This window comes from Bufo bufo, chromosome 2, assembly GCF_905171765.1.
Source record: "Bufo bufo chromosome 2, aBufBuf1.1, whole genome shotgun sequence".
Lineage (NCBI taxonomy): Eukaryota > Metazoa > Chordata > Amphibia > Anura > Bufonidae > Bufo > Bufo bufo.
Window position 1 is genome coordinate 674206505 of NC_053390.1, and position 23924 is coordinate 674230428.

The 23924-nt window shown below is 44.8% G+C and overlaps 1 protein-coding gene across 1 annotated transcript in view; it reads left to right on the forward strand.

The window, feature by feature from the left end:
- Positions 1 to 23924, forward strand: part of TMA16 (translation machinery associated 16 homolog) — a 76930-nt gene that overhangs the window by 21271 nt on the left and 31735 nt on the right. The window contains exons 2-3 of the mRNA XM_040418628.1: positions 18322 to 18431; positions 22017 to 22054. Of these exons, the coding sequence (XP_040274562.1) occupies positions 18322 to 18431; positions 22017 to 22054 (148 nt within the window). The remainder of the gene's footprint in view (positions 1 to 18321; positions 18432 to 22016; positions 22055 to 23924) is intronic.

Genomic DNA, 23924 nt, shown 5'->3' on the forward strand with positions numbered 1-23924 from the left:
TGCTGTGAGTGGGGCCAGGAGTATTAGGGGGTCACTATTTACACAGGGACACTGTTATGGGGGGGGATCTGTGGATGACACATATATAGCATAAGATGCTATATATGTGTCATCCACAGATCCCCCCCCATAACAATGCGTCATCCACAGATCCCGCTATAACAGTGCGTCATCCACAGATTCCCCCCCATAACAGTGCGTCATCCACAGATTCCCCCCCATAACAGTGCGTCATCCACAGATTCCCCCCCATAACAGTGCGTCATCCACAGATCCCCCCCCCCCATAACAGTGCGTCATCCACAGATCCCCCCCCATAACAGTGCGTCATCCACAGATCCCCCCATAACAGTGCGTCATCCACAGATCCCCCCCCATAACAGTGCGTCATCCACAGATCCCCCCCCCCCCATAACAGTGCGTCATCCACAGATTCCCCCCCCTTAACAGTGCGTCATCCACAGATTCCCCCCCATAACAGTGCGTCATCCACAGATTCCCCCCCATAACAGTGCGTCATCCACAGATCCCCCCCCCCATAACAGTGCGTCATCCACAGATCCCCCCCCCATAACAGTGCGTCATCCACAGATCCCCCCCCCATAACAGTGCGTCATCCACAGATCCCCCCCATAACAGTGCGTCATCCACAGATCCCCCCCATAACAGTGCGTCATCCACAGATCCCCCCCATAACAGTGCGTCATCCACAGATCCCCCCCATAACAGTGCGTCATCCACAGATCCCCCCCATAACAGTGCGTCATCCACAGATCCCCCCCATAACAGTGCGTCATCCACAGATCCCCCCCATAACAGTGCGTCATCCACAGATCCCCCCCCCCCATAACAGTGCGTCATCCACAGATCCCCCCCCCATAACAGTGCGTCATCCACAGATCCCCCCATTAGTTCAAAACCCATCAAAAGCACACCTTTTGGTTCAAAATATTTTTTTTCTTGTTTTCCTCCTGAAAAACCTAGGTGCACCTTTGTCAGGTGCGTCTTATAAAGCGAAAAATACTGTATTTGACTTTTGTCTTTAATTGACTTTTGGTCCATTTGTCCATTTTTTTTTTTGCTCTCTGTATTCGGGGTACTCTGCTAGGCTGAAAATGTATTTCCTGAGCATCTTCTACCACTGAAGGAACATGGATGCCATCTCTGCTTGGTTATAATTTTAATGGACTTAGAGACTTCATTGATGTGTTTGGTCGATTTCTCGGACCTGTATGTCTCTTTGTTTTTGCTCTGAAAAACTATATGAATGTGGTATTTTAGTATCAGTTTTACTGCATAGATAATAATACTTTTTATTTTACTGCATCCATAAAAACTATATAGTATGCAACAGTAAATGGTGCCTTCAAAAAGTACAACTTTTCTTGCAAAAACAAGCCATCATACAGCTATGTGAATAGGAAAATAAAGAAGTTATGACTGCAGGAAGGCAGGGAGTAAAAAATGGAAAATCGTGGGGCGAGGAAGGGGTTTTTACATTTTCAATAAGATGAGAGAGGTGCTATTGCTTCAGTGAGATCCTCTTTAATGAGGTATTCCCATCTTATTGCTACGATATGCCATCACGTTATGATTGGTGGAGGTCCAAACCTATCATTTAGAGTTAGACTCTGCACACGGGTCATAATCCTCCCACGGCAGAAGTTGTCTTTTCAAGGCGCAGAGCAGGTAAGGCTAGACTAAAGCTACGTGTGAAGAGGTTCAGGTAACAGCCTGTTAGACCCAGTTATTGTCATGGGGCAACATCATTAGACCATTAAGGCTTCTTTCACACTGGCGTTTCTGGGTCCTATTGTACGATCCGTTTTTTAGGGCTCTCACAAGCGGCCCAAAACGGATCAGTTCAGCCCCAATGCATTCTGAATGGATAAGGATCCGTTTAGAATGCATCAGTTTGGCTGCGTTTGGTCTCCGTTCCGCTTTTGAGGCGGACACTAAAACGCAGCTTGCAGCGTTTTGGTGTCCGCCTGACGATGTGGAGCCAAACGGATCCGTCCTGACTTAGAATATAAGTCAATGGGGATGGATCCGTCTTTCACTGATACAATATGGTGCAATTGAAAACGGATCCGTCCCCCATTGACTTTCAATGTAAGTCAGGACGGATCCGTTTTGACTTGGACTTTTTTTTTGAATGAATAATGCAAACTGATCCGTTCTGAACGGATACAAACGTTTGCATTATCGGTGCGGATCCGTCTGTGCAGATACCAGACGGATCCGCACCGAACGCCAGTGTGAAAGTAGCCTAAGGTAGGGATATCAGATGAATGTAATGACCTATATAAGGGCAAAATATGGCAAAGACATTTTTCGTACAATAGAATGTATACATAACAGTTTGTCAGTCCTACCAAATGGCACAATTTTTTGTACCATTTTGGTTAACAGGAGGACGGGGCAGTTTCTGTAATTCTTCGTTCTTACGTATCGCAGCATATTCAGCTGACAGATCTGCTTTAATTTACTTTGGAAGGAAGAAGAACAGGGATCGGCAGTGGCGCAACCAGGCGAGTCCAAACGGAGATGTATTGGTTAATTTGCTTCTCTTTCTAGGTAACGCATTTCAGGCCTATATCACTCTTTGGCCCCGAAACATGTTACCTAGAAAGAGAACATTAAATAAAGCCAATTAACCAATACGTCTCCTTTTGGACTTACCTAGTTATGCCACCGCTGATCCCTGTTTGTCTTCCTTCCAGTCCCTGATTTTGCACGCCATGCTTGAAGGCTGAAGCTTGGCAGCATCCAAATCTACAGTTTAACTCTATACGTTTCGTGTGTTGCGATCCTAGCATTTCCCCCATCAGATGAGCGTCTATAAGCCCCCGTTCTCACCAGATAAGATAGAGGTTGTGCCTATGTACACTGTTCTCCCTCCTCTCTTAATTTACTTTGGGCTACCCATCATGAAAGGGACGTCTTTTGCATGGACGTCCTATTGTGTATTCTTGCAGTTCTTTATGTATATAAGTATTTGTATATATAAGTTTACGTATAAGTATACGGTGAGTATTAAGTCACCTGAAATGTAGCAGTTACTCTGCATTTTGGTCATAAATATACTGATGTTGCTTGTAGATTGTAAGCCCTCACGGGCCTCTCTCCTCCTTTACCAGTCTGTAAGGCTACTTTCACACTAGCGTTCGGGGCTCCGCTTGTGAGTTCCGTTTGAAGGCTCTCACAAGCGGCCCCGAACGGATCCGTACTGCCCCAATGCATTCTGAGTGGATGCGGATCCGCTCAGAATGCATCAGTTTGGCACCGTTTGGCCTCCGCTCCGCTCAGGAGGCGGACACCCGAACGCAGCTTGCAGCGTTTTCGTGTCCGCCTGGCCGTGCGGAGCCAAACGGATCCGTCCAGACTTACAATGCAAGTCAATGGGGACGGATCCGTTTGACATTGACACAATATGGTGCAATTTCAAACGGATCCGTCCCCCATTGACTTTCAATGTAAAGTCAGGATTATACCATCAGATCGGAGTTTTCTCCAATCCGATGGTATATTTTAACTTGAAGCGTCCCCATCACCATGGGAACGCCTCTATGTTAGAATATACCATCGGATTTGAGTTACATCGTGAAACTCAAATCCGACAGTATATTCTAACACAGAGGCGTTCCCATGGTGATGGGGACGCTTCAAGTTAGAATATAATGAGAACTGTGTACATGACTGCCCCCTGCTGCCTGGCAGGTGCTGCCAGGCAGCAGGGGGCAGACCCCCCCCCCCCCCTCCTGTATTTAACTTATTGGTGGCCAGTGGGGCCCCCCCTCCCTCCCCAGTATTAATTGTAAGCAGTGCGGCCCCCCTCCCTCTATATTCATCGGTGGCCAGTGCGGATATTAAATATGAGCAGTGCGGTCTCCCCCTCCCTCCCTCCCCAGTATTAAATATGAGCAGTGTGGTCTCCCCCTCCCTCCCCAGTATTAAATATGAGCAGTGCGGTCTCCCCCTCCCTCTATTCATTGGTGGCCAGTGCGGATTCAAAGTATTGTGATCAGTGCGGCCTCTCCTCTCGACCCCCCCCCCCCATCATTGGTGGCAGCGGAGAGTACCGATCGGAGTCCCAGTTTAAATCGCTGGGGCTCCGATCGGTTACCATGGCAGCCAAGACGCTATTGCAGTCTTGGCTGCCATGGTTACTTAGCAACAAATGGCAGCATTATACTTACCTGAAGAGCTGCGATCTATGTGACCGGCCGGGAGCTCCTCCTACTGGTAAGTGACAGGTCTATAGGCAATGCGCCGCACAGACCTGTCACTTTACCAGTAGGAGGAGCTCCCGGCCGGTCACATAGATCGCAGCTCTTCAGGTAAGTATAATGCTGCTATTTGTTGCTAAGTAACCATGGCAGCCAAGACTGCAATAGCGTCTTGGCTGCCATGGTAACCGATCGGAGCCCCAGCGATTTAAACTGGGACTCCGATCGGTACTCTCCGCTGCCACCAATGATGGGGGGGGGGGGGGGGGTCGAGAGGAGAGGCCGCACTGATCACAATACTTTGAATCCGCACTGGCCACCAATGAATAGAGGGAGGGGGAGGCCGCACTGCTCATATTTAATACTGGGGAGGGAGGGAGGGGGAGACCGCACTGCTCATATTTAATACTGGGGAGGGAGGGAGGGGGAGACCGCACTGCTCATATTTAATACTGGGGAGGGAGGGAGGGGGAGACCGCACTGCTCATATTTAATACTGGGGAGGGAGGGAGGGGGAGACCGCACTGCTCATATTTAATACTGGGGAGGGGGAGACCGCACTGCTCATATTTAATATCCACACTGGCCACCGATGAATATAGAGGGAGGGGGGCCGCACTGCTTACAATTAATACTGGGGAGGGAGGGGGGGCCGCACTGGCCACCAATAAGTTAAATACAGGAGGGGGGGGGGGGGGGGTCTGCCCCCTGCTGCCTGGAAGCACCTGCCAGGCAGCAGGGGGCAGTCATGTACACAGTTCTCAGTATATTCTAACTTGAAGCGTCCCCATCACCATGGGAACGCTTCTGTGTTTAGAATATACTGTCGGATCTGAGTTTTCCGAAGTGAAAAATCAGATCTGAAATAAACTGTTATGCAAACGGATCCGTTCTGAACGGATGCAAGCGTTTGCATTATAGGAGCGGATCCGTCTGATGAAACATCAGACGGATCCGCTCCGAACGCTAGTGTGAAAGTAGCCTAACTCGTCTTCTTCATGCTTAGTGCAATTGTCTGTATTATGTATGTGCACCCCTTATCATATGTACAGCGCTGTGGAATGAATGGCGCTTTAATGCTAAATAATAATAATGTTCCTTGTTCCAGGGCAAAGGGATTGTGAGAACAAGCAACAAATGCAGAAAACTTCTCTAAGGCTACTTTCACACTAGCGTTTTTGCTGGATTTTTGCCGGATCCGGTTGTATTATCTTTAACATAGCCAAGACGGATCCGGCATGAACTCCATTGAAAGTCAATGGGGGATGCATTGACTTGCATTGTGGGTCATGGCGGATCCGTTTTGCTCCGCATCCCAGGACAGAAAGCAAACTACAGAACGCTGCGGTTTGCTCTCCGGTAGGAGAACGGAACGGAATGCATTTTGGAGCCTTCCGTCCTGTTCAGTTACGTTTTGTCCCCATTGACAATGAAGCGTTAATGTTTTCCGGAATTGAGATCCGTCATAGGGTCTCAATACCGGAAAACATTAACGCTAGTGTGAAAGTACCCTAAAACTCTTAAAATGAATGCCCGTAGAAGACCTAAGATTGAGTCATCGGGATAAGGCGTTTGTCGTATTTCTCTAGCCAGTCCCACGTTGAACAGCAGTTTCTTTCATTTGAACGGATGTAACTTCCAGTAAACATACTGGCTCTACACTGGCGTATTGAAGCCTTCTACATCTCCTGATCGCTAGAAAAAAAAACAGATTTTCCGTGCAACAATAAAATAACTTTGCTTTAGACGAAACCAAACTTTATTGCATCCACATCTCACATTTTTCTCACTGTTCCTTTGACGGTCATTTCAGTTTAATAGATTCTTGTTTGTCCATAAACTTTTCATTTCTCTGACCTTTTATTTAGGTAGCTTTTTGCAATCTTTGTGTACTTTCTTTTGTATGGCATCCATATAATTGACTTTCACCAGGGTACGATCAGTAAACCTGCCAATTGTAGGCAAATATGGCCATTTAAAAGCGATAGTGACTCACTGTAGCCCTGTTGTGTCCTTGCATTAATCTGCGTGCTAGAACGTTAAACACCGTGATCCCTTTGTGGTAATGGGTATTTGTAGAAACATTTCACTTTTCTATCTCACTGTTGTAGAACGAAGGCAATTTCTCCTAAAGGTTTTATTTTGAGAGACAGCATTTCTTTAAAAAAAACTATATCCAGCTCTGTAAAAAAATAAGAGCTCACTCCAGTTTTTCTTAAATCGGCATCTCCACATGTATGGCAGCCATTCCATCATAGGCACACCTCATCCTACTTATTGAGGTCACCTAAGGGTACTTTCACACTAGCGGTTTTGTTTTCCGGTATTGAGTTCCGTCACAGGAGCTCAATACCGGAAAAAAACTGATCAGGTTTATCCTAATGCATTCTGAATGGAGAGCAATCCGTTCAGGATGCATCAGTTCAGTCCACTTGAACAGAGCTTAGCCCCGCCCAGGCCAGTGATGCTATTCGTGACGTCACTGGGCCAGCGGTAAATAGTGAGAAGGCTGAGCGGCGGGGGTCCCGGGTGTCGGACCCCGCCGGTCAGATGCTGATGATCTATCCAGAGGATAGATCAACAGTTTAAACAAAGTGCAGAACCCCTTTAACACAACCATAGGATGACATCAATGGAACTACAAAATACTGTCAAGCAAGAGCTGGGGTGAAATGCACAGTGAGGACAGTACAGCCTGGGCTGAAGTTGTGCAGAGCTCGAAAAAAGCCCTTCATCAATGAGAAGCAAAGAAGAGCCAGACCGAAGTTTGCAAAAGAGCATAAGGATTGGACCATACAGGATGAGTAAGGTCATCTTCTTTGATAAGCCCAATTTTCAGCTTTGCCTGACACCTGGTTATATGATTAGAAGGAAACCTGGAGAGGCCTACAAGTCACAGTGTTTCGCATCCACTGTAAAAATTTAGTTGAGGATCGGTGATGATATGGGAGTGATCGAGCAAGGCTGGAATCGGACAGATTTGCCTTTCTGAAGGACACATGAATCAAGCCATGTACAAAGTTAGGCCTCCTTCACACGACCGTATTTTTGGTCTTCATCTGATCTGCATATTTTGTTTGTGCATAGGATGTGGACTCATTCATTTCAATGGGTTGGCAAAGACCGCACACCGTGTGCTATACGCATCTGTATGTCTGTTACACATCTCCGCAGAAAAGATAGAACATGTCTAAGAATAGGCATTGTTACAATGGGTCCGCAAAAAAAGGAGCTGATGCAACACACAGGTCACACGGACGTCATCCGTATTTTTTGCAGATTCACGTTTTGCAGACTGCAAAATATAAACAGTCATGTGAATGCACCCATATCCTGGAAGAAAACGTGCTTCTTTTTGCTCTGACGAGGTTTCAAAACGTGTGTGTGTGTGTATATATATATATATATATATATATATATATATATATATATATATAATTTTTTATTTTTTTGAGCAAGACGACTCTGTATGCCACACAGCCAGGTCAATCACAGTGTGGTTGAAGGATCAACAGATCAAGACCCTGTCACGGCCAAGCCAATCTCCAGCCCTGAACCCCATTGAAAACCTCTGGAATGTGATCAAGAGGAAGGTGGCTGGTCACAAGCCATCAAACAAAGCCAAGCTGCCTGAATGTCTGCACTGGGAGTGGCATAAAGTTACTCAACAGCAATGTGAACGACCGGGGAAAAACATGCCAAGATCAGGGTTATTCCACAAAATATTGACTTCTGGATGCCAGGTTAAGTTGAAATATTAAGTACTGCACTGTTTAAAAAAAGAATATGAACTTGTTTTTTAATCATTATTTGAGGTCTGATATTACCAAAAGTGTTTTGCTATTTTGACTAGTTGTCATTTAAAAAAAAAAAGAAATTGCTCTACAATGCAATATTTTTCTCTGGAATTTGGGAGAAATGTTGTCAAAACTGCTCATATTAGTCAAACACATATCCATAAACTGTAAAACTAGAGAAACTGATAATCTTGCAGTGGTCTCTTATTATTTTTTTCATATGTTCATTACTGGTTACCCGCATTCTGTCTGCAAATAAAATGTGACCCATGGAACGTGCTACGGTTTATAAAAGAAAAATGCTGTGGTTAAAGTATACCTAAACCTTCAAGGACACTTTATTAGAACCTATAGCAAATGTGCTAAAATAATATTTCTAATGTACTTTTTATTTATTTAGTTTACTTTTTCATGTGAAATAGCCATCTGAAGTGCTGGTGCCTAACGCGCTTTAGAATCCGTACTCCCGTACAGCGCTGTGTATTGGAGTACGGATTCCCCTATGGCAATACTAAGAGCTATACAGACAGGAGCTGCATAGCACAGGGCTGCTCCTGTCTGCCAGCGCTGCTCCTCTAAAGCTTGGCATAGAAGTGTATGTCAGGAGGAGAGCGATGTCTTAGGTGAGCTTCTGCCCAGCGCTCTCTCAGCTGCTGTAATAGCCCAGATGCATTGTACTTGAAGATTTAGGTACACTTTAATTAGCACAGAATAGAAATAGCCATTTGCTAAATAATGTACAGTATCTCACAAAAGTGAGTCCACCCCTCACATTTTTGTAAATATTTTATTATATCTTTTCATGGGACAACACTGAAGCTTTGACACTTTGATACAATGTACAGTAGTCAGTGTACAGCTTGTATAACAGTGTAAATTCGGTGTGCCCTCAAAATAACTCAACACACAGCCATTAATGTCTAAACCGCTGGCACCAAAAGTGAGTACACCCCTAAGTGAAAATGGCCAAATTGTGCCCAAAGTGTCAATATTTTGTGTGGCCACCATTATTTTCCGGCACTGCCTTAACTCTCTTGGGCATGGAGTTCACTACAGCTTCACAGGTCACCAATGGAATCCTCTGCCACCCTCCATGACGACATCATGGAGCTGGTGGACGTTAGAGACCGTGCGCTCCTTCACCTTCTGTTTGAGGATGCCCCACAGACGCTCAATAGGGTTTAGATCTGGAAACATGCTTGGGCAGTCCAGCACCTTTACCCTCAGTTTCTTTAGCAAGGCAGCGGTCGTCTTGGAGGTGTGTTTGAGGGTCATTATCATGTTGGAATACTGCCCTGCAGCCCAGTTTCCGAAGGGAGGGGATCATGCTCTGGTTCAGTATGACATGTTGGCATTTATGGTTCCCTGAATGAACTGTAGCTTCCCACAGCCGGCCGCATTCATGCAGCCCCAAACCATGACATTCCCACCACCATGCTTGACTGTAGCCAAGACACACTTGTCTCTGTACTCCTCACCTGGATGCTGCCACACATGCTTGACACCATCTGAACGAAATAAGTTTATCTTGGTCTCATCAGACCACAGGACATGTTTCCAGTAGTCCATGTCTTTAGTCTGCTTGTCGTCATCAAACTGTTTGCTGGCTTTTTTGTGCATCATCTTTAGAAGAGGCTTCCTTCTGGGACGACAGCCATGCAGACCAATTTGATGCAGTGTGCAGCATATGGTCCGAGCACTGACAGGCTGACCCGCTACCCCTTTAACCTCTGCAGCAATGCTGGCCGCACTCATACATCTATTTTGAAAAGACAACCTCTGGATATGACGCTGAGCATGTGCTCTTAAATTCTTTGGTCGACCATGGCAAGGCCTGTTCTGAGTGGAACCTGTCTTATTAAACCGCTGTATGGTCTTGGCCACCGTGCTGCAGCTCAGTTTCAGGGTATTGGCAATCTTATTGCCTAGGTTAGGCCATCTTTATGTAGAGCAACAATTCTTTTTTTCAGATCCTCAGAGAGAACTTCCAGTGACCAGTATGAGAGCGTGTTAGAGCGAGAACACCAAATTTAACACACCTGCTCCCCATTTACACCTGCAGGTTTAGTAACTCTGCACCATTCCATTACCTGCCTTTCACCTAATTTTTCCTGTATTTTATCATCATATGCTTATGCCAAGGGGATCATCTACTATTAAAATGTGGTTTTACATAGAACCAGTTCTGAATGCATTTCCTTGAATCTACCTTATTTTTCGCACTATAAGACGCACCGGCCCATAAGACGCACCTAGGTTTTTGAGGAGGAAAATTAGAAAAAATAATGTTTTAACCAAAAGGTGTGCTTTTGGTGGGTTTTGAACTAACGGTGGTCTGTGCATGACACTACTATGGGGAATCTGTGGGTGGCACTGTTATGGGGGAAATCTGTGGGTGGCACTGGTATGGCAGGGATCTGTGGATGGCACTGTTATGGGGGGGGATCTGTGGATGGCACTGTTATGGGGGGGATCTGTGGATGGCACTGTTATGGGGGGGATCTGTGGATGGCACTGTTATGGAGGGGGATCTGTAGATGGCACTGTTATGGGGGGGGGGGGGGAAATCTGTGGCACTGCTATATATGTGTCACCCACAGATCCCCCATCACATATTCCCCACCCCATAATAGTGGCATCCACAGATGCCCTAATATATCGGAGCTAAACCTGTGGGAGGGGCCGGTGGCATGCAAATGCGGCGGGGCAAGTGCGGTCACTGTACTCCAGCCCCGCCGCTCACTCACTGCTTTATTGCCTAAACCTTTTATAATAATAACTTTAATTGAAGTTCTGATCCCCAGCCCCATCTGTACTACTTACTAAATGTCCTGTAGCAGGCATAGCAGGGCGGGCGGCAGTCCGTAACTCACTGATGTCACGTGCCTGCGCTACCTACTTTATGAATGAAGTAGGCGGCGCAGGCACGTGACTTTAATGAAAGTTATTATTATAAAAGGTTTAGGCATTAAGGAAGTGAGTGAGCGGCGGGGCCGGAGTACAGTGACCGCACCGGCCACCAATGAATTTAATACTGGGGAGGGAGGGGGGGGCCGCACTGGCCACCAATGAATTTAATACTGGGAGGGAGGGGGGGCCGCACTGGCCACCAATGAATTTAAAACTGGGGAGGGAGGGGGGGGCCGCACTGGCCACCAATGAATTTAAAACTAGGGAGGGAGGGGGGCCCCCTTCCTGGCAGCACCTGATCTCTTACAGGGGGCTATGAGACGCACAATTAACCCCTCAGGTGCGGCACCTGAGGGGTTAATTGTGCGGATCACAGCCCCCTGTAAGAGATCGGGTGCTGCCAGGCAGCAGGGGGCCGTTATGTACACAGTTCTTAGTATATTCTAACTTGAAGTGTCCCCATCACCATGGGAACGCTTTTGTGTTAGAATATACTGTCGGATCTGAGTTTTCACGATGTGAAAACTCAGATCTGAAAAAGCTGTTTATGCAGACGGATACGTTCTGAACGGATGCAAGCGTTTGCATTATAGGTGCGGATCCGTCTGTGCAGATACCAGACGGATCCGCACCGAACGCAAGTGGGAAAGTAGCCTTACACTGCTGGCGCTCTGATCGGAAGCTGCCACTGCCACCAATGATAATACTTGGGGGATGGGGGGTTGGGGGCGCACTGCACCACCAATGATAATACTTAGAGGGGGGGTTGGGGGCGCACTGCGCCACCAATGATTATACTTTATAATACTGGGGTTGGGGGGGTATTTGCAGGCTGCCATGCGGGTGTCGGCCATATCCCATACCCGGCACCCAGCCTCTATGACTGCGTGCTGCGATCTGCCGCTATTAACCCCTCAGATGCCGCGCCTGGGGGGGTTAATAGCGGCGGATCGCAGTGCGCAGTCATAGAGGCTGGGTGCCGGGTATGGGATATGTCCGGCACCCGCAGCCTGCGTTTGTATTAAGCATAAACGATATTCATTGGTGGCGCAGTGGCCATAGCCCCTCCCCTCCTTCTCCCTTCTATCAGCCTATTGGTGGCAGCAGCAGTACAGGGGGGAGGGACTGCCTCCTTCTGCCCTGTGCTGTTGAGAAGAACATGGCACGCGCTGACAGCAGCGCGTGCCATGTCAGTAAGGTGAAAGCGGCAGAGGTCTAGGCGCAAATGGTGACAAGACTACAAAGTCTTGTCGCCATTTAGCAATTCTAGGTCGCATTTGCGACCATTTTGGTTGCCATCTGGAGCCCTGTAATACATTGCATGTGAATGCACATTCATCGATCAAACAAGCAGATGCAATAGACAAAACAGACTCGAGAAACAAAGTAAAAAGACCAACACAGAAGGGGAGAATCCCCGCCAGAAGAGCTTACAGTCGACAGAAGATGGCTCTTGCATTTTCTAGTCATTTTCTGTATCATGGCCCAATAAAAATACATTATTAAAGGCTTAGTTCACCAAATGTGTGTGTTGGAAGCCTCCATCTATAATTGCAGGAACATTATTTGATTCCAAATGTCAGGTTTCTTTTTATGCAGTTTTGAAAGCCAAAATCGGGAGTGGATGATGAAAGGAGAGAAAGTATAAAGGACAGATGAGAGTTCTACTTTTTTTTTTTTTTTTTTTTAAAGGCGTTATCCCATGACTAATGTAAATCATGAACATGAAATGAAGCGGTGATGTGAACGCGGCCTCAGCCAGTGTTTGTCCAATCTGCTGGACTTTTTGCTCATTAGACTTTTTTATTATTACGCCTATGGAAACCCGGGGCTATAGTGTTTCAGTCTTATATATGGGTTAACCTTGTAACAGCAGGGGTATAATTTAATGTAATATAGATTTGGGCAGACAATGATATGAATAGAGATAGGGAAATGTTAGGCTACAAAGGGCCAATGGCAACACCCAACCATAGCTTTGCATGTCTGGAATCCCGGGAATGCACTTAATTGGACTGTTATTTTCCTTTTAGTACTTTGATGTTTAGTGTTCTACAAACTACAGTTAGACGATTTGTGGCCATAGAAACCTGGACATTTTCCAAGATCTGGCCTGAAGTTTTCATCTCCTATAGATCTCCATTAGAATCTATCAGAATGCGTTGCTATGGAAACGTATCGAAGTTCTAAATTTAGCAGCCAAGAGAAATGACAGAAATGCCCATTTTCACATGTACATCACAGACCTAAGCAAGCCGGCCGCCTGGAGGACTCGCTTCCAATTTAGAAGCGCAGGATTGCAGGTCAGAAGATCTAGACTGAGAGACTTCGTTACAGAACGGAAATTCTGTTCAGCCCTGTGCTAATAATTCTAGCAATTCCGACATTCGCGCAGTGTCTGTGGACGGTGAGAAAAGAAGAAAGTGAAGGGGCTGATTGACATAATCTTCAGGAAATATGAATTAGTGGGCACTTGCAAAGTCTGCAGCCGCCCACAGGATTTAGATCATTGGTTTTTTGTTCTGATTAAGAAAACCTCTGAACCCATCATAATAAAGTGGATATGTTCTGACAGATTCCCTCTCTTTGCCACACAGATAGTCAGACAGAATTTAGTATTTTTTTTGTTTTGTCTTTTCTACCTTGTAAATGTTTGTTTTAGGGCTCGTGCACACGAACCTATTCACTTTAATGGGGCCGCAAAAAAAAGGAAATCACTGTATGCGTTCTGTGTCCACATGGGACGTGCCGCAAAAAAACATAACCTGGCCAATTATTGTCCACATTATGGACAAGGATAGGACTGTTCTATTAGGGCCCGGCCATTCTGGTCCGCAAAATGCGGAATGTACAGATCCGTAATTTGCAAACCACAAAACATCTAACAGTGGCCTTACAGTCATACTTATCGTAAAGATTTATAGCGACTCGGCCAGCAGTTTTAGTTATGCCAGGCGGATTTACACGGCCCAATTATCCTATAGTGTGCAAGCATGGCCACTGCTACTGGATTGCAGGGTGGTCGTAACCATGGAAACGGGCAGTGTATAATGTAATGTAAAAATTAATCTAGTCAGCAAAGGAGGCAATATGGACAATCACAATACATTAGTAAGTGCCTGGTATTTACTTTATCTTCATGATCAATGTCATTTGCTGAATTGAGACAACCCCTTTAAGTAAATAGATGAAGTGGCTATGCCGATTATCTCTATTGGACAAATGGATCGCTTGTTCGCCGGGTGTCTTGAGCAGAGCAGCTGGGTCTTAGCAGACCCTGATCAGTTCTGCCTTTGTCCTTTTGGCTGCAAAAAAATGAAAATATTCTTCAGAGGCCTTTTAATGACCTCTTGGAAGAAATATTATTTACCAAAAATTAATTTAAAGGGTTTCTGTCACCAGATTTTACCCTATTAAACTAGCTGACATTCCTACATTTATCTATGCCCCCGTTACACCAGAAATCTAACTTTTATAGATGCTCCCTCAAAGTCCTGATTGACAGGGCCAGGCAGCGCTCGCATCTGTCTGCCAGCCCTGTGCGCAGGCGCGGGGAGGAAGCTGGCAGCCTGCGAGTGTCTTTCCCTCACCGCGCCTGCGCCGAATGCTGAACGGCTGAACAGGGCTGGCAGACAGATGCGAGCGCTGCCTGGCCCTGTCAATCAGGACTTGGAGGGAGGCGACAAAGGTGGGAGAACGGAGCCTCTAGCGCAGGAACAACGCCCCCCCCCCCTGCTCTTAGAGGCTAATTAGCATATTATAAAAGTTAGATTTCTGGCGTAACGGGGGCATAGATAAAAGTAGGAACAGGCTAGTTAGGTTTAGCTGACATTAGCACATCGCTAATGTCAGCTAGCTTAATAGGGTTAAATCTGGTGACAGAAACCCTTTAAAAAGTAAATAAAATACATACAGGGTATATAATAGCTTAGACTACTTTCACACTATCGTTTTCAATTCTGCTATTGAGATCCGTCATAGGGTCTCAATAGCGGAAGAAAACGCTTCAGTTTTGCCCCCATTCATTGTCAATGGGGACAAAACTGAACTGAACGAAACAGAATGCATCAGAATGCTTTCCATTTCATTTGGTTACGTTCCCATCGCGGACAGAAAAACACTGCAAGCAGTGTTTTTCAGTCCACGATGTGGTGCGGAGCAAGACGGATCCGTCCTGACACACAATGTAAGTCAATGGGGACGGATCAGTTTTCTCTGACACAATAGAAAATGGATCCGTACCCCATTGACTTTCAATGGTGTTCATAACGGATACGTCATGGCTATAGAAGACATAATACAACCGGATCCGTTCATTACGGATTCAGTTGGTGGTATTATTGTAATTTCAGATCCATGACGGATCCGCAAAAAACGCTAGTGTGAAAGTAGCCTTACACGTAAGAGAAAAAATATACTAATTTCAACCAAAACAATCGCCATAGTCCACCTGCTCACACAGAAATATACTTGTTATATTATATTACAACCCATACAAAATAGGAAACCCATTTTAATCATTTATTTTGATGTTACTTGCATACTTACAGAATAACGCGCTATAGTTTGAAAAAAATGTACTTTTTTCAGATTTCTCCCTAAACAAAAAACTCAAAAACTTAAAATGTCATGTACAAAAAAAAAGGACAACAATTATTGTTGGCCCTGTTTGGAGCTGTTAAAACACTGCAAATCACAGAAAGTGTGTGGTCATTAAATGTACACCACTTCCCAATCCAAAATGTCCAAAGTGAACAGCACTCCAAGTAAAAAAAAAAAGATGGGTGCCTGTCTCCTGGGGAATAGGTTCAATCCCCCATATAAGTTGATCCAAAATTAAAGAAATAGATGGAGACAGCACGTTCCTCGTGTTCCTTTTATTCCAGATGCGATGCTTCAGTTTAACCCCTTAGGGCTCTTTCACACTTGCGTTATTGTCTTCCGGCATAGAGTTCCGTCGTCGGGGCTCTATGCCGGAAGAATCCTGATCAGGATTATCCTAATGCATTCTGAATGGAGAGAAATCCGTTCAGGATGCATCAGGATGTCTTCAGTTCCGGAACGGAACGTTTGTTGGCCGGAGAAAATACCGCAGCATGCTGCGCTTTTTGCTCCGGCCAAAAATCCGGAACACTTGCCGCAAGGCCGGATCCGGAATTAATGCCCATTGGAAGGCATTGATCCGGATCCGGCCTTAAGCTAAACGTCGTTTCGGCGCATTGCCGGAGCCGACATTTAGCTTTTTCAGAGTGGTTACCATGGCTGCCGGGACGCTAAAGTCCTGACAGCCATGGTAAAGTGTAGCGGGGAGCGGGGGAGCAGCATACTTACCGTCCGTGCGGCTCCCCGGGCGCTTCAGAGTGACGTCAGGGCGCCCCACGCTCATGGACACGTCATCCATGCGCATGGGGCGCTCTGACGTCATTCTGGAGCGCCCCGGGAGCCGCACGGACTGTAAGTATACCGCTCCCCTGCTCCCCGCTCCTACTATGGCAACCAGGACTTTAATAGCGTCCTGGGTGCCATAGTAACACTGAAAGCATTTGGAACACGGTTCCGTCTTCAAATGCTTTCAGTACACTTGCGTTTTTCCGGATCCGGCGGGCACCTCCGGCAACGGAAGTGCATGTCGGATCCCAACAACGCAAGTGTGAAAGAGGCCTTAGTGACCACCAATATGTGTTTTTATGGCGTTCACTAAGGGGCCTTAGGCTGGGCCGCTGCTTTTTTACGGCGGCCCAGTCTAAGCGCCCGCCGCATGTAAAGCGGTGACAGAGGGAGCGGAAGGCTGTGTTTGAAGGCTACCTGGCATCTGTTGTAGGCCCTGGTCCCGGCTGTACTAATTTCCAGCATGCTGCGCCAGAAGGTCAATGTTAAAATAGCATTTCTATCAAAATACTGTCTGTTATAGTCCCCTTGTGGGACTATTAAGTGGTAAAAAAAAGAAAAAAAAACATTTATTAAATAAAAAAATTGCACTTTTTTTTTCCATTGAAAATAGGCTTTTCAATGAAAATAAATTGCAAAAAATAAATCTCCCCCGTATATTTGTTATTTCCCCGTCCGTAACGACCCGGACTACATATCCCTTAAATTATCCCCTACGGTGAACGCCGTAAAAAAACCCAAAAAAACAGAATTGCTAATTTATTCTTAGTTGCCACTGAAAAAAACGTAATGACAAGTGATCAAAAAGCGCCATTTACTCCAAAATGATACCGATGCAACTTTATAGAAAGAAAAATAAAAAAAGTTATGGGTCTTGGGAAGCGGCAATGCAAAAACATTTTTTTCTTAAAATAAAAAAAAAGGGGTTTATTGCGAAAAAGTTGTAAAACCTAAAAAAAAAAATATATGTATTTGGTATCACTGTAATCATACTGACCCAGAGAATAGAGTAGATATTATGTTATACTGAAAAGTGAACGCCGTAAAATTTATAACGTAAAAACGCAGTGGCAATATTGCTGTTTTTCCCATCTCCCTCCCAGAAAGAGTAAATAAAAGTTTATCAGAAAGTTATGTGTACCCCAAAATGACACCATTAAAAACTACAACTTGTCCAGCAAAAAACAAGCCCTCATAAAGCTATATAGACAGAAAAATAAAAAAAGTTATAGTTCTTGGAATGCGGCGAAGAAAAACGCTTGGTCAGTAAGGCCCAAAACAGGCTAGTCACTAAAGGGTTAAAATGCTTTTTATCGTAACGTCACATCTGGAATAGAAGGAACACAAGGGACGTGCTGTCTCCATCTATTTCATTCATTTTTGGATCAATCCAGAATGCAGTGACATGGACCCAGTTGCTTTTCTCACTAGAGCTTCTAATGATGTTGTTCCTGTTCACTTCCAGCCTGGTCTTCTGTTCTCTGCCGTGTCTCATACTGTGAGCGCCCATCTGATAAGAATGAGGCCCTATGATGCTAAGTGACGAGCATGAGCTTTATTAGCAGACCGTTGTGTGGTCCGTGGTAGCGGAATCCATAACAGAATTTTTAGATAACTCAAACCCAAGCCTTGTACACCGAACTTCAAAACACAAGTTCGCTCATCCCTACTCTTGATTGATAGCTCCAGCAGTCTCCAGTTTCACATTATGTCCTAACCAGCCAGGAGACCACTGAAGCTTTTGGTCAAGAGTGGTGGTGTTGTGGAGTGTTTGCAGCCAAGAAGTCTTTACACTGACCTGGGTCAGGAATGCCATATGGACACGTGGCAACTCTTTAGTATTCATTAGTATACTGATTAAAATTTGTTTCTTCAGTTTATGTTAGCTGTAGGATCAGCTTCATAGGTATGATTGAAATTGATTCCTCAGAGCCTTTTAGCGATGTTGGCAAACACTTCTGACAGTTTCCTTTTTAATGGTGGCTTTTATGTTGCAGCCTAAAGCACCACCAAATAAAGGTAAACCAGAAAAGAAGGTCATCCATCCTTACAGTAGAAAAGCTGCTCAGTTAACACGAGAAGGCCACAAGCAAGACAGAAAAGAGAAGTAAGTAATGTATATGACTGATACACTTTCCTGTATTCTCTAGTTGTTTAATCCCTTAAAGAGGTTGTACGAGTTAAAGGGTTTCTACCACCAGATTTTCACCTATTTAGCTGTCTGACACTAGCGATCTGCTAGTGTCTGCTGTACCTAACCATGTTCATGTATTACCTTTGCCTGGAGCGGTTAAGCTTAAAAACTTACTTTTATTGGTATGCAAATGAGCCTCTAGGTACTATGGGGGCGTCTTTTCAGCAGCTAGAGGCTCCGTCTACTCACTATTTCTGCCGGCGCAGGGAGCGGTCCGACAGTCACTGCGCCTGCGCCGAATACAGAAGCACACGGCGCAGGCGCGAGAATTTGGCCGAGATGGAGAGAAGTAGGCTGTCAATCTAGAGGAGAGGGGCGGGCTGGAGCACGCTGGGCGGCAGAAATGGTGAGTAGACGGAGCCTCTAGTCTGTCAGCTACTGTGCCCAGCATTTGTCTCCTCACTGCCTGCAGCTACTGAGTAAAGCCTTCAGCCCTAAGTCTGTGCTGCTTAAGGGGTTAAAGTTTCCTGAAGAATCCAGGGTGAGAGCAGAGATCAGCAGCAGACGGCAGTGCAGCGGGTGTGGCCAGCACCATGATGTCTGGTGTACAGATATCTGCTCTCTCAGGCTTGTGCGTGAAACATCATCAGAGCAGGGAGAGAAGCTTACATTACAGGTCATGTGACCATTAGTGAATTGTGAGAAAGCAGGCACTGCAGATGAAGTAAATGCATGGTAAAGCCTTTACATTTGCCTAGTTAGAAACATACAAAGAACAAAAAAATAACTCTGACAAACCCTTTAAAGGTGTTGTCCACTTTATTTATATTGATAGGTCATCGATATCGGATCTGTGGAGTTCCGACTCCCGTCACTCCTGCTGATCAGTTGTTTGAAGAGAATGCACCAGTCGTACAAGCGCTGCCTTCACTGTTTACCTGCTTGCTGTGGCAACTACAGCAGTGAGCCGTGTACTACAACTATGGCGCCCCCATTCACTTCTACGGGACGGCTCCCGTCTGTTCAAGTGAATAGTCTGGAGTCGTCCCATAGAAGTGAATGGGGACGGATGAGCTGTAATTACACTGCTCACAGCTGCACTTGTGACGGCGAGCAGGTAAACAGTGAAGAGAAGGCAGAGCTTGTATGAGCGCTGCGTTCTCTACAAACAGCTGATCGGCAGGGGTGCTGGGAGTTGGCCCCCTTCCCCTGCTGATCTGATATTCATGACCTATCCTGAGGATAGGTAATCAATAGAAAAAAGCGTACAATAGTTTTGCCCAAACTCTGCTCAGGCTTTGAGAAAAGGCATCAACAGTTAAGCCCCGAGCAGAGCTCAGGCAGCAGGGGGAGGGAATAGGCCTGCTTTAACCCCTCATATCTCAGATTTCGTAACGGATAAATATATGGGACTGATCTTGTTTGAAAGTTGACAGTCTTGGCTTTAACCCCTTCCTGGTATGGCAGTTTTCCATTTTTTTTTTTTATGCCCTGCCGTCCTCGAGCCATAACTTTTTTTTTTTTGTTCACTTAGACGTATGAGGGCTTGTTTTTTGTGGGACAAGCTGTTTTCTTTCTAATGGCACCATTTAATATTGTATACTATGTAGTGGGAAGCTGGGAAAAAACTCTGGAAAAAAAATATATATTTTTTTCACTGCCATATTCGGACCCCCATAACTTTTTTTTTATAGTTACCTCTACAGAACTGTGTAAGGGCTCATTTTTTTGTGGGACGATCTGTAGTTTTTATTGATACCATTTTTGTATGTATGACTTTTTGATTACTTTTTATTAAGTTATTTTGGTGAGATGAAGCAAAGAAAAACATCGAATTGGCCAATATGCAATCATTAGATTGTGCTTTCTATTCTGTAATAGCATTTTATCCATTACTGAATACAAAAATCAGTATATTCCAATGCAGTGCTGCCTCCTGCTGGCCTGCATTGGAATATACCAGTAATAGGCCTAGAAGGCTTGTATAGGCTCTGGCCTATTACTGCTAAGGAACGCCTTCTCTGACCTCAGCAAGGTTATCACCGATCACAGACATTAGCCTTGGGCACCCAGCGGCTATGTCGCTCGCCATCTTTAAAGACCTGACATTCGCCATACATGTACAGTGGATATCTGGAAAGAGTTGAAACAAGATCAGAATGACAGCATGATCGCCTCTACTTCGGAAGATACAGCTGTTGAAATTGATCGGGAGTATTAGCAGCTGAAAGTGAAAGCAGGTATAGGCTTTCAATTCCGACCCGATTTCTAACTGCTGTATCTCCCGATTGTAAAGATAATGCTATCATTCTTGTCTTATTTTAAAGCCTAGACTGTCAGTGTTCAAACAAGACAGTCCCATATCCCTAGGTGTTACCAAGCCCAAGATATGAAGAGTTAAAGCTAAGGGGTTAAAAACGTAAATTCTAAATCTATAATAAAAAAGTGACATTTTCAGGGGGAGGTTCGAAATTTTTATGTTACTGTTGAGGGGTTAATGCATAGTACTTTGCGGTCGCAGGCTGTTTCTGTAATCCAGACTTTGTGCTATAATATAGTATAAGGCCACTTTCACACTGGCGTTTTGGTTTCCGTTTGTGAGATCCGTTCAGGGCTCTCACAAGCGGTCCAAAATGGATCAGTTTTGCCCTAATGCATTCTGAATGGATAAGGATCCGCTCAGAATGCATCAGTTTGCCTCCGTTCAGTCTCCATTCCGCTGTGGAGGCGGACACCAAAACGCTGCTTGCAGCGTTTTGCTGTCCGTCTGACGAAACTGAGCCAAACGGATCCGTCCTGACACACAATGTAAGTCAATGGGGATGGATCCGTTTTCACTGACAATCTGGCACAATATAAAACGGATCCGTCCTCCATTGACTTTCAATGGTGTTCAAGACGGATCCGTTTTGACTATGTTAAAGATAATACAAACGGATCCGTTCTGAACGGATGCATGCAGTTGTATTATCTGAACGGATGCGTTTGTGCAGATCGATGACAGATCCGCACCAAACACGAGTGTGAAAGTATCCTTAGTAAAGTCATGTATACAGATTCATGTATACAGAAGGATTTCTTTAGTGATTATGGGAAAAACAACACCTTTGGCAGATTGATTTTGACTGCACTGTTATTACCCCATAAGGCTAAATGCACATGATCAGGATTGCATGCAGATTTTCCCCGAGGATTTGCGCGCGGAATATACGCACCATAGATCATGTACATTTTATTTGAAATTCTCATGCACAAGATGCAGATTTTTTCAGTGAGGATTTTGACCTACGGTGCGGATATTAAAATCCACAGCATGTCAATTTATTTTATTTTTCCTGACCGGATTTTCTCTATTCACTTAGTAAAATCCGCACCAAATCCGCATACGGATTGACCGCACGGATTTGCCTGTGAACACCTGCGGATTTCAGTGCAGATTCTCCGCACATGAATCCTGAACGTGTGCATGTACCCTTGGTGTACATATTCATACCTCTTGACCTATTTTCGTTTTTTCCCACTGTATGGCACATTCATTAACTGTATGTTTTCTTTAAGGTTAAAGAATGAGAAAGCCTTGAAGTTAAGCATTCTTCGTAAGTAAAATGTAGTATATTGTGTGTGTGTGTGTGTGTGTGTGTACACAGGTTCAGGTTCACCTATGTGTAATGGGAGGGAATGGTGGAGCCCTGAACTCACCCACACCACTGTCCCTACCTAATTGCACGATCTGTCCTAAAGCGGCGGCCCACAACTGGACGACAGTCCCTTCCTAAATAGCTGCTGGGCCCTATAAGGGAAAATACAAATGCAGAAAATAATAAACTAATGACATACAGGCAATAACAGGACTGGATCACAATCCAAAAGCAAAGTCAAAATCACAGCAGAGTCCATCATATTTTTGCTCCGCATCCTATCTGTATTTTTAGCTGATCGGATGTGGAACTATTCCATATGTCTGTTCCACAGCCCTGCAAAAAAGATAGAACGTGTCATTGAACGAATCACACGGACGTCATCCGTATTTTTGGCGGACAGCAAAATACATACAGTGGTGTGAATGCACCCTTATACTTCTTCCTGCTGGATCCACTTCGCACTTTAGCTCAGAAAACTACCGTATTTTTCGCCCCATAAGACGCACTTTTTTAAAACTCTGCTAACACTGATACATCGCGGGCCGCGATGCTGCACAGCGCGGCCTGCGATGTATCAGCTGGGAGGGAGGAGCGGCTGAAGGCAGGCAACTGCTGTTGGAATCGCGGCGGGGCCCGGTGCAGTCACTGAACTCTATTACACCGAGTCCCGCACACAGCAGTATTCATAGGTAAAGTGTAAATTTTTTTTTAAAATTATTTTCCTCCTCAAAAACTTATAGAGCGAAAAATACGGTATATAAAAAAAGCTGCAATGCAGTTTCTCTAAAACTGTGTGTGAGAAATCCCCCTAAGGCAGATGTTAACTATAAAGGATTTCCACTAAAAAGGTAGTTACGACCTACACAAGTAAATCAGAAATTGGAGAAGTGGTAATTATGTTTCTTTATAGCAATCAATAATCATGTGACCGTTTTTTACCGTCATTATCACTCATTTACATTTATACATTTTTATGTTTTTGGTGGAAATATTTTTCCTCCTTGAAATGTGTGCTGATATAGTTTATTTAACTGGTTAACACTGGAAAAACGCTCCCAAAAATGTAATTTTTTTTAAGTTGTACATTTTTTATGTGTCTGCAGTAAATCTTGTTGGCGCACAACTCAGGGGACAAAATTGCATTTTAACCCCTTAGTGACACAATTCATTTTAGCCTTAAAGACCAATAATATTTCCCCCCCTTTATATTTTAGCAGTCATAACTATTTAGGTAACTTTTTCTTCTATATAATTTTTTTTTTTTTTTTGTGTGCGATTTTAATTGTAGGTTTTTTAGGAACCATTTTGGGGTATATACAGTGTATTAAATAACTTTTATTATTTTATTTTTAGGGGAAAACAAAAAAACTGCATTTTTTACATTATTTTGTGGAATTTATTTACAGCTATCACTATGTGGTAAAAACAACATATTATGTGGTCAGTACAATGATGATAATGCCACATTTCTATATATTTTTACTATTTTTTCTCTTCTCCTGCAGCCTGTCAGCTCCCCAACTGCCTCTCCTCCACCAGACTGACAGGGTGGGGGGGGGGGGGGGGGGGGGCATTTGCTTTATTTGCTCATACATCTGGTTTGGTACCAGCTACAGATATCACTGTTAGAAATCGGGATGCAGTGAATACAGCTGAAAGTGAAAGTAAAAGCAGGTTTTACACCCGATTATTCCTGACTCTATTTCTAAGGGCTCTTTCACACTTGCGTTGTCCGGATCCGTCGTGTACTCCATTTGCCGGAGGTGCCCGCCAGATTCGTAACACCGCAAGTGAACTTAAAGCATTTGAAGACTGATCCGTCTTC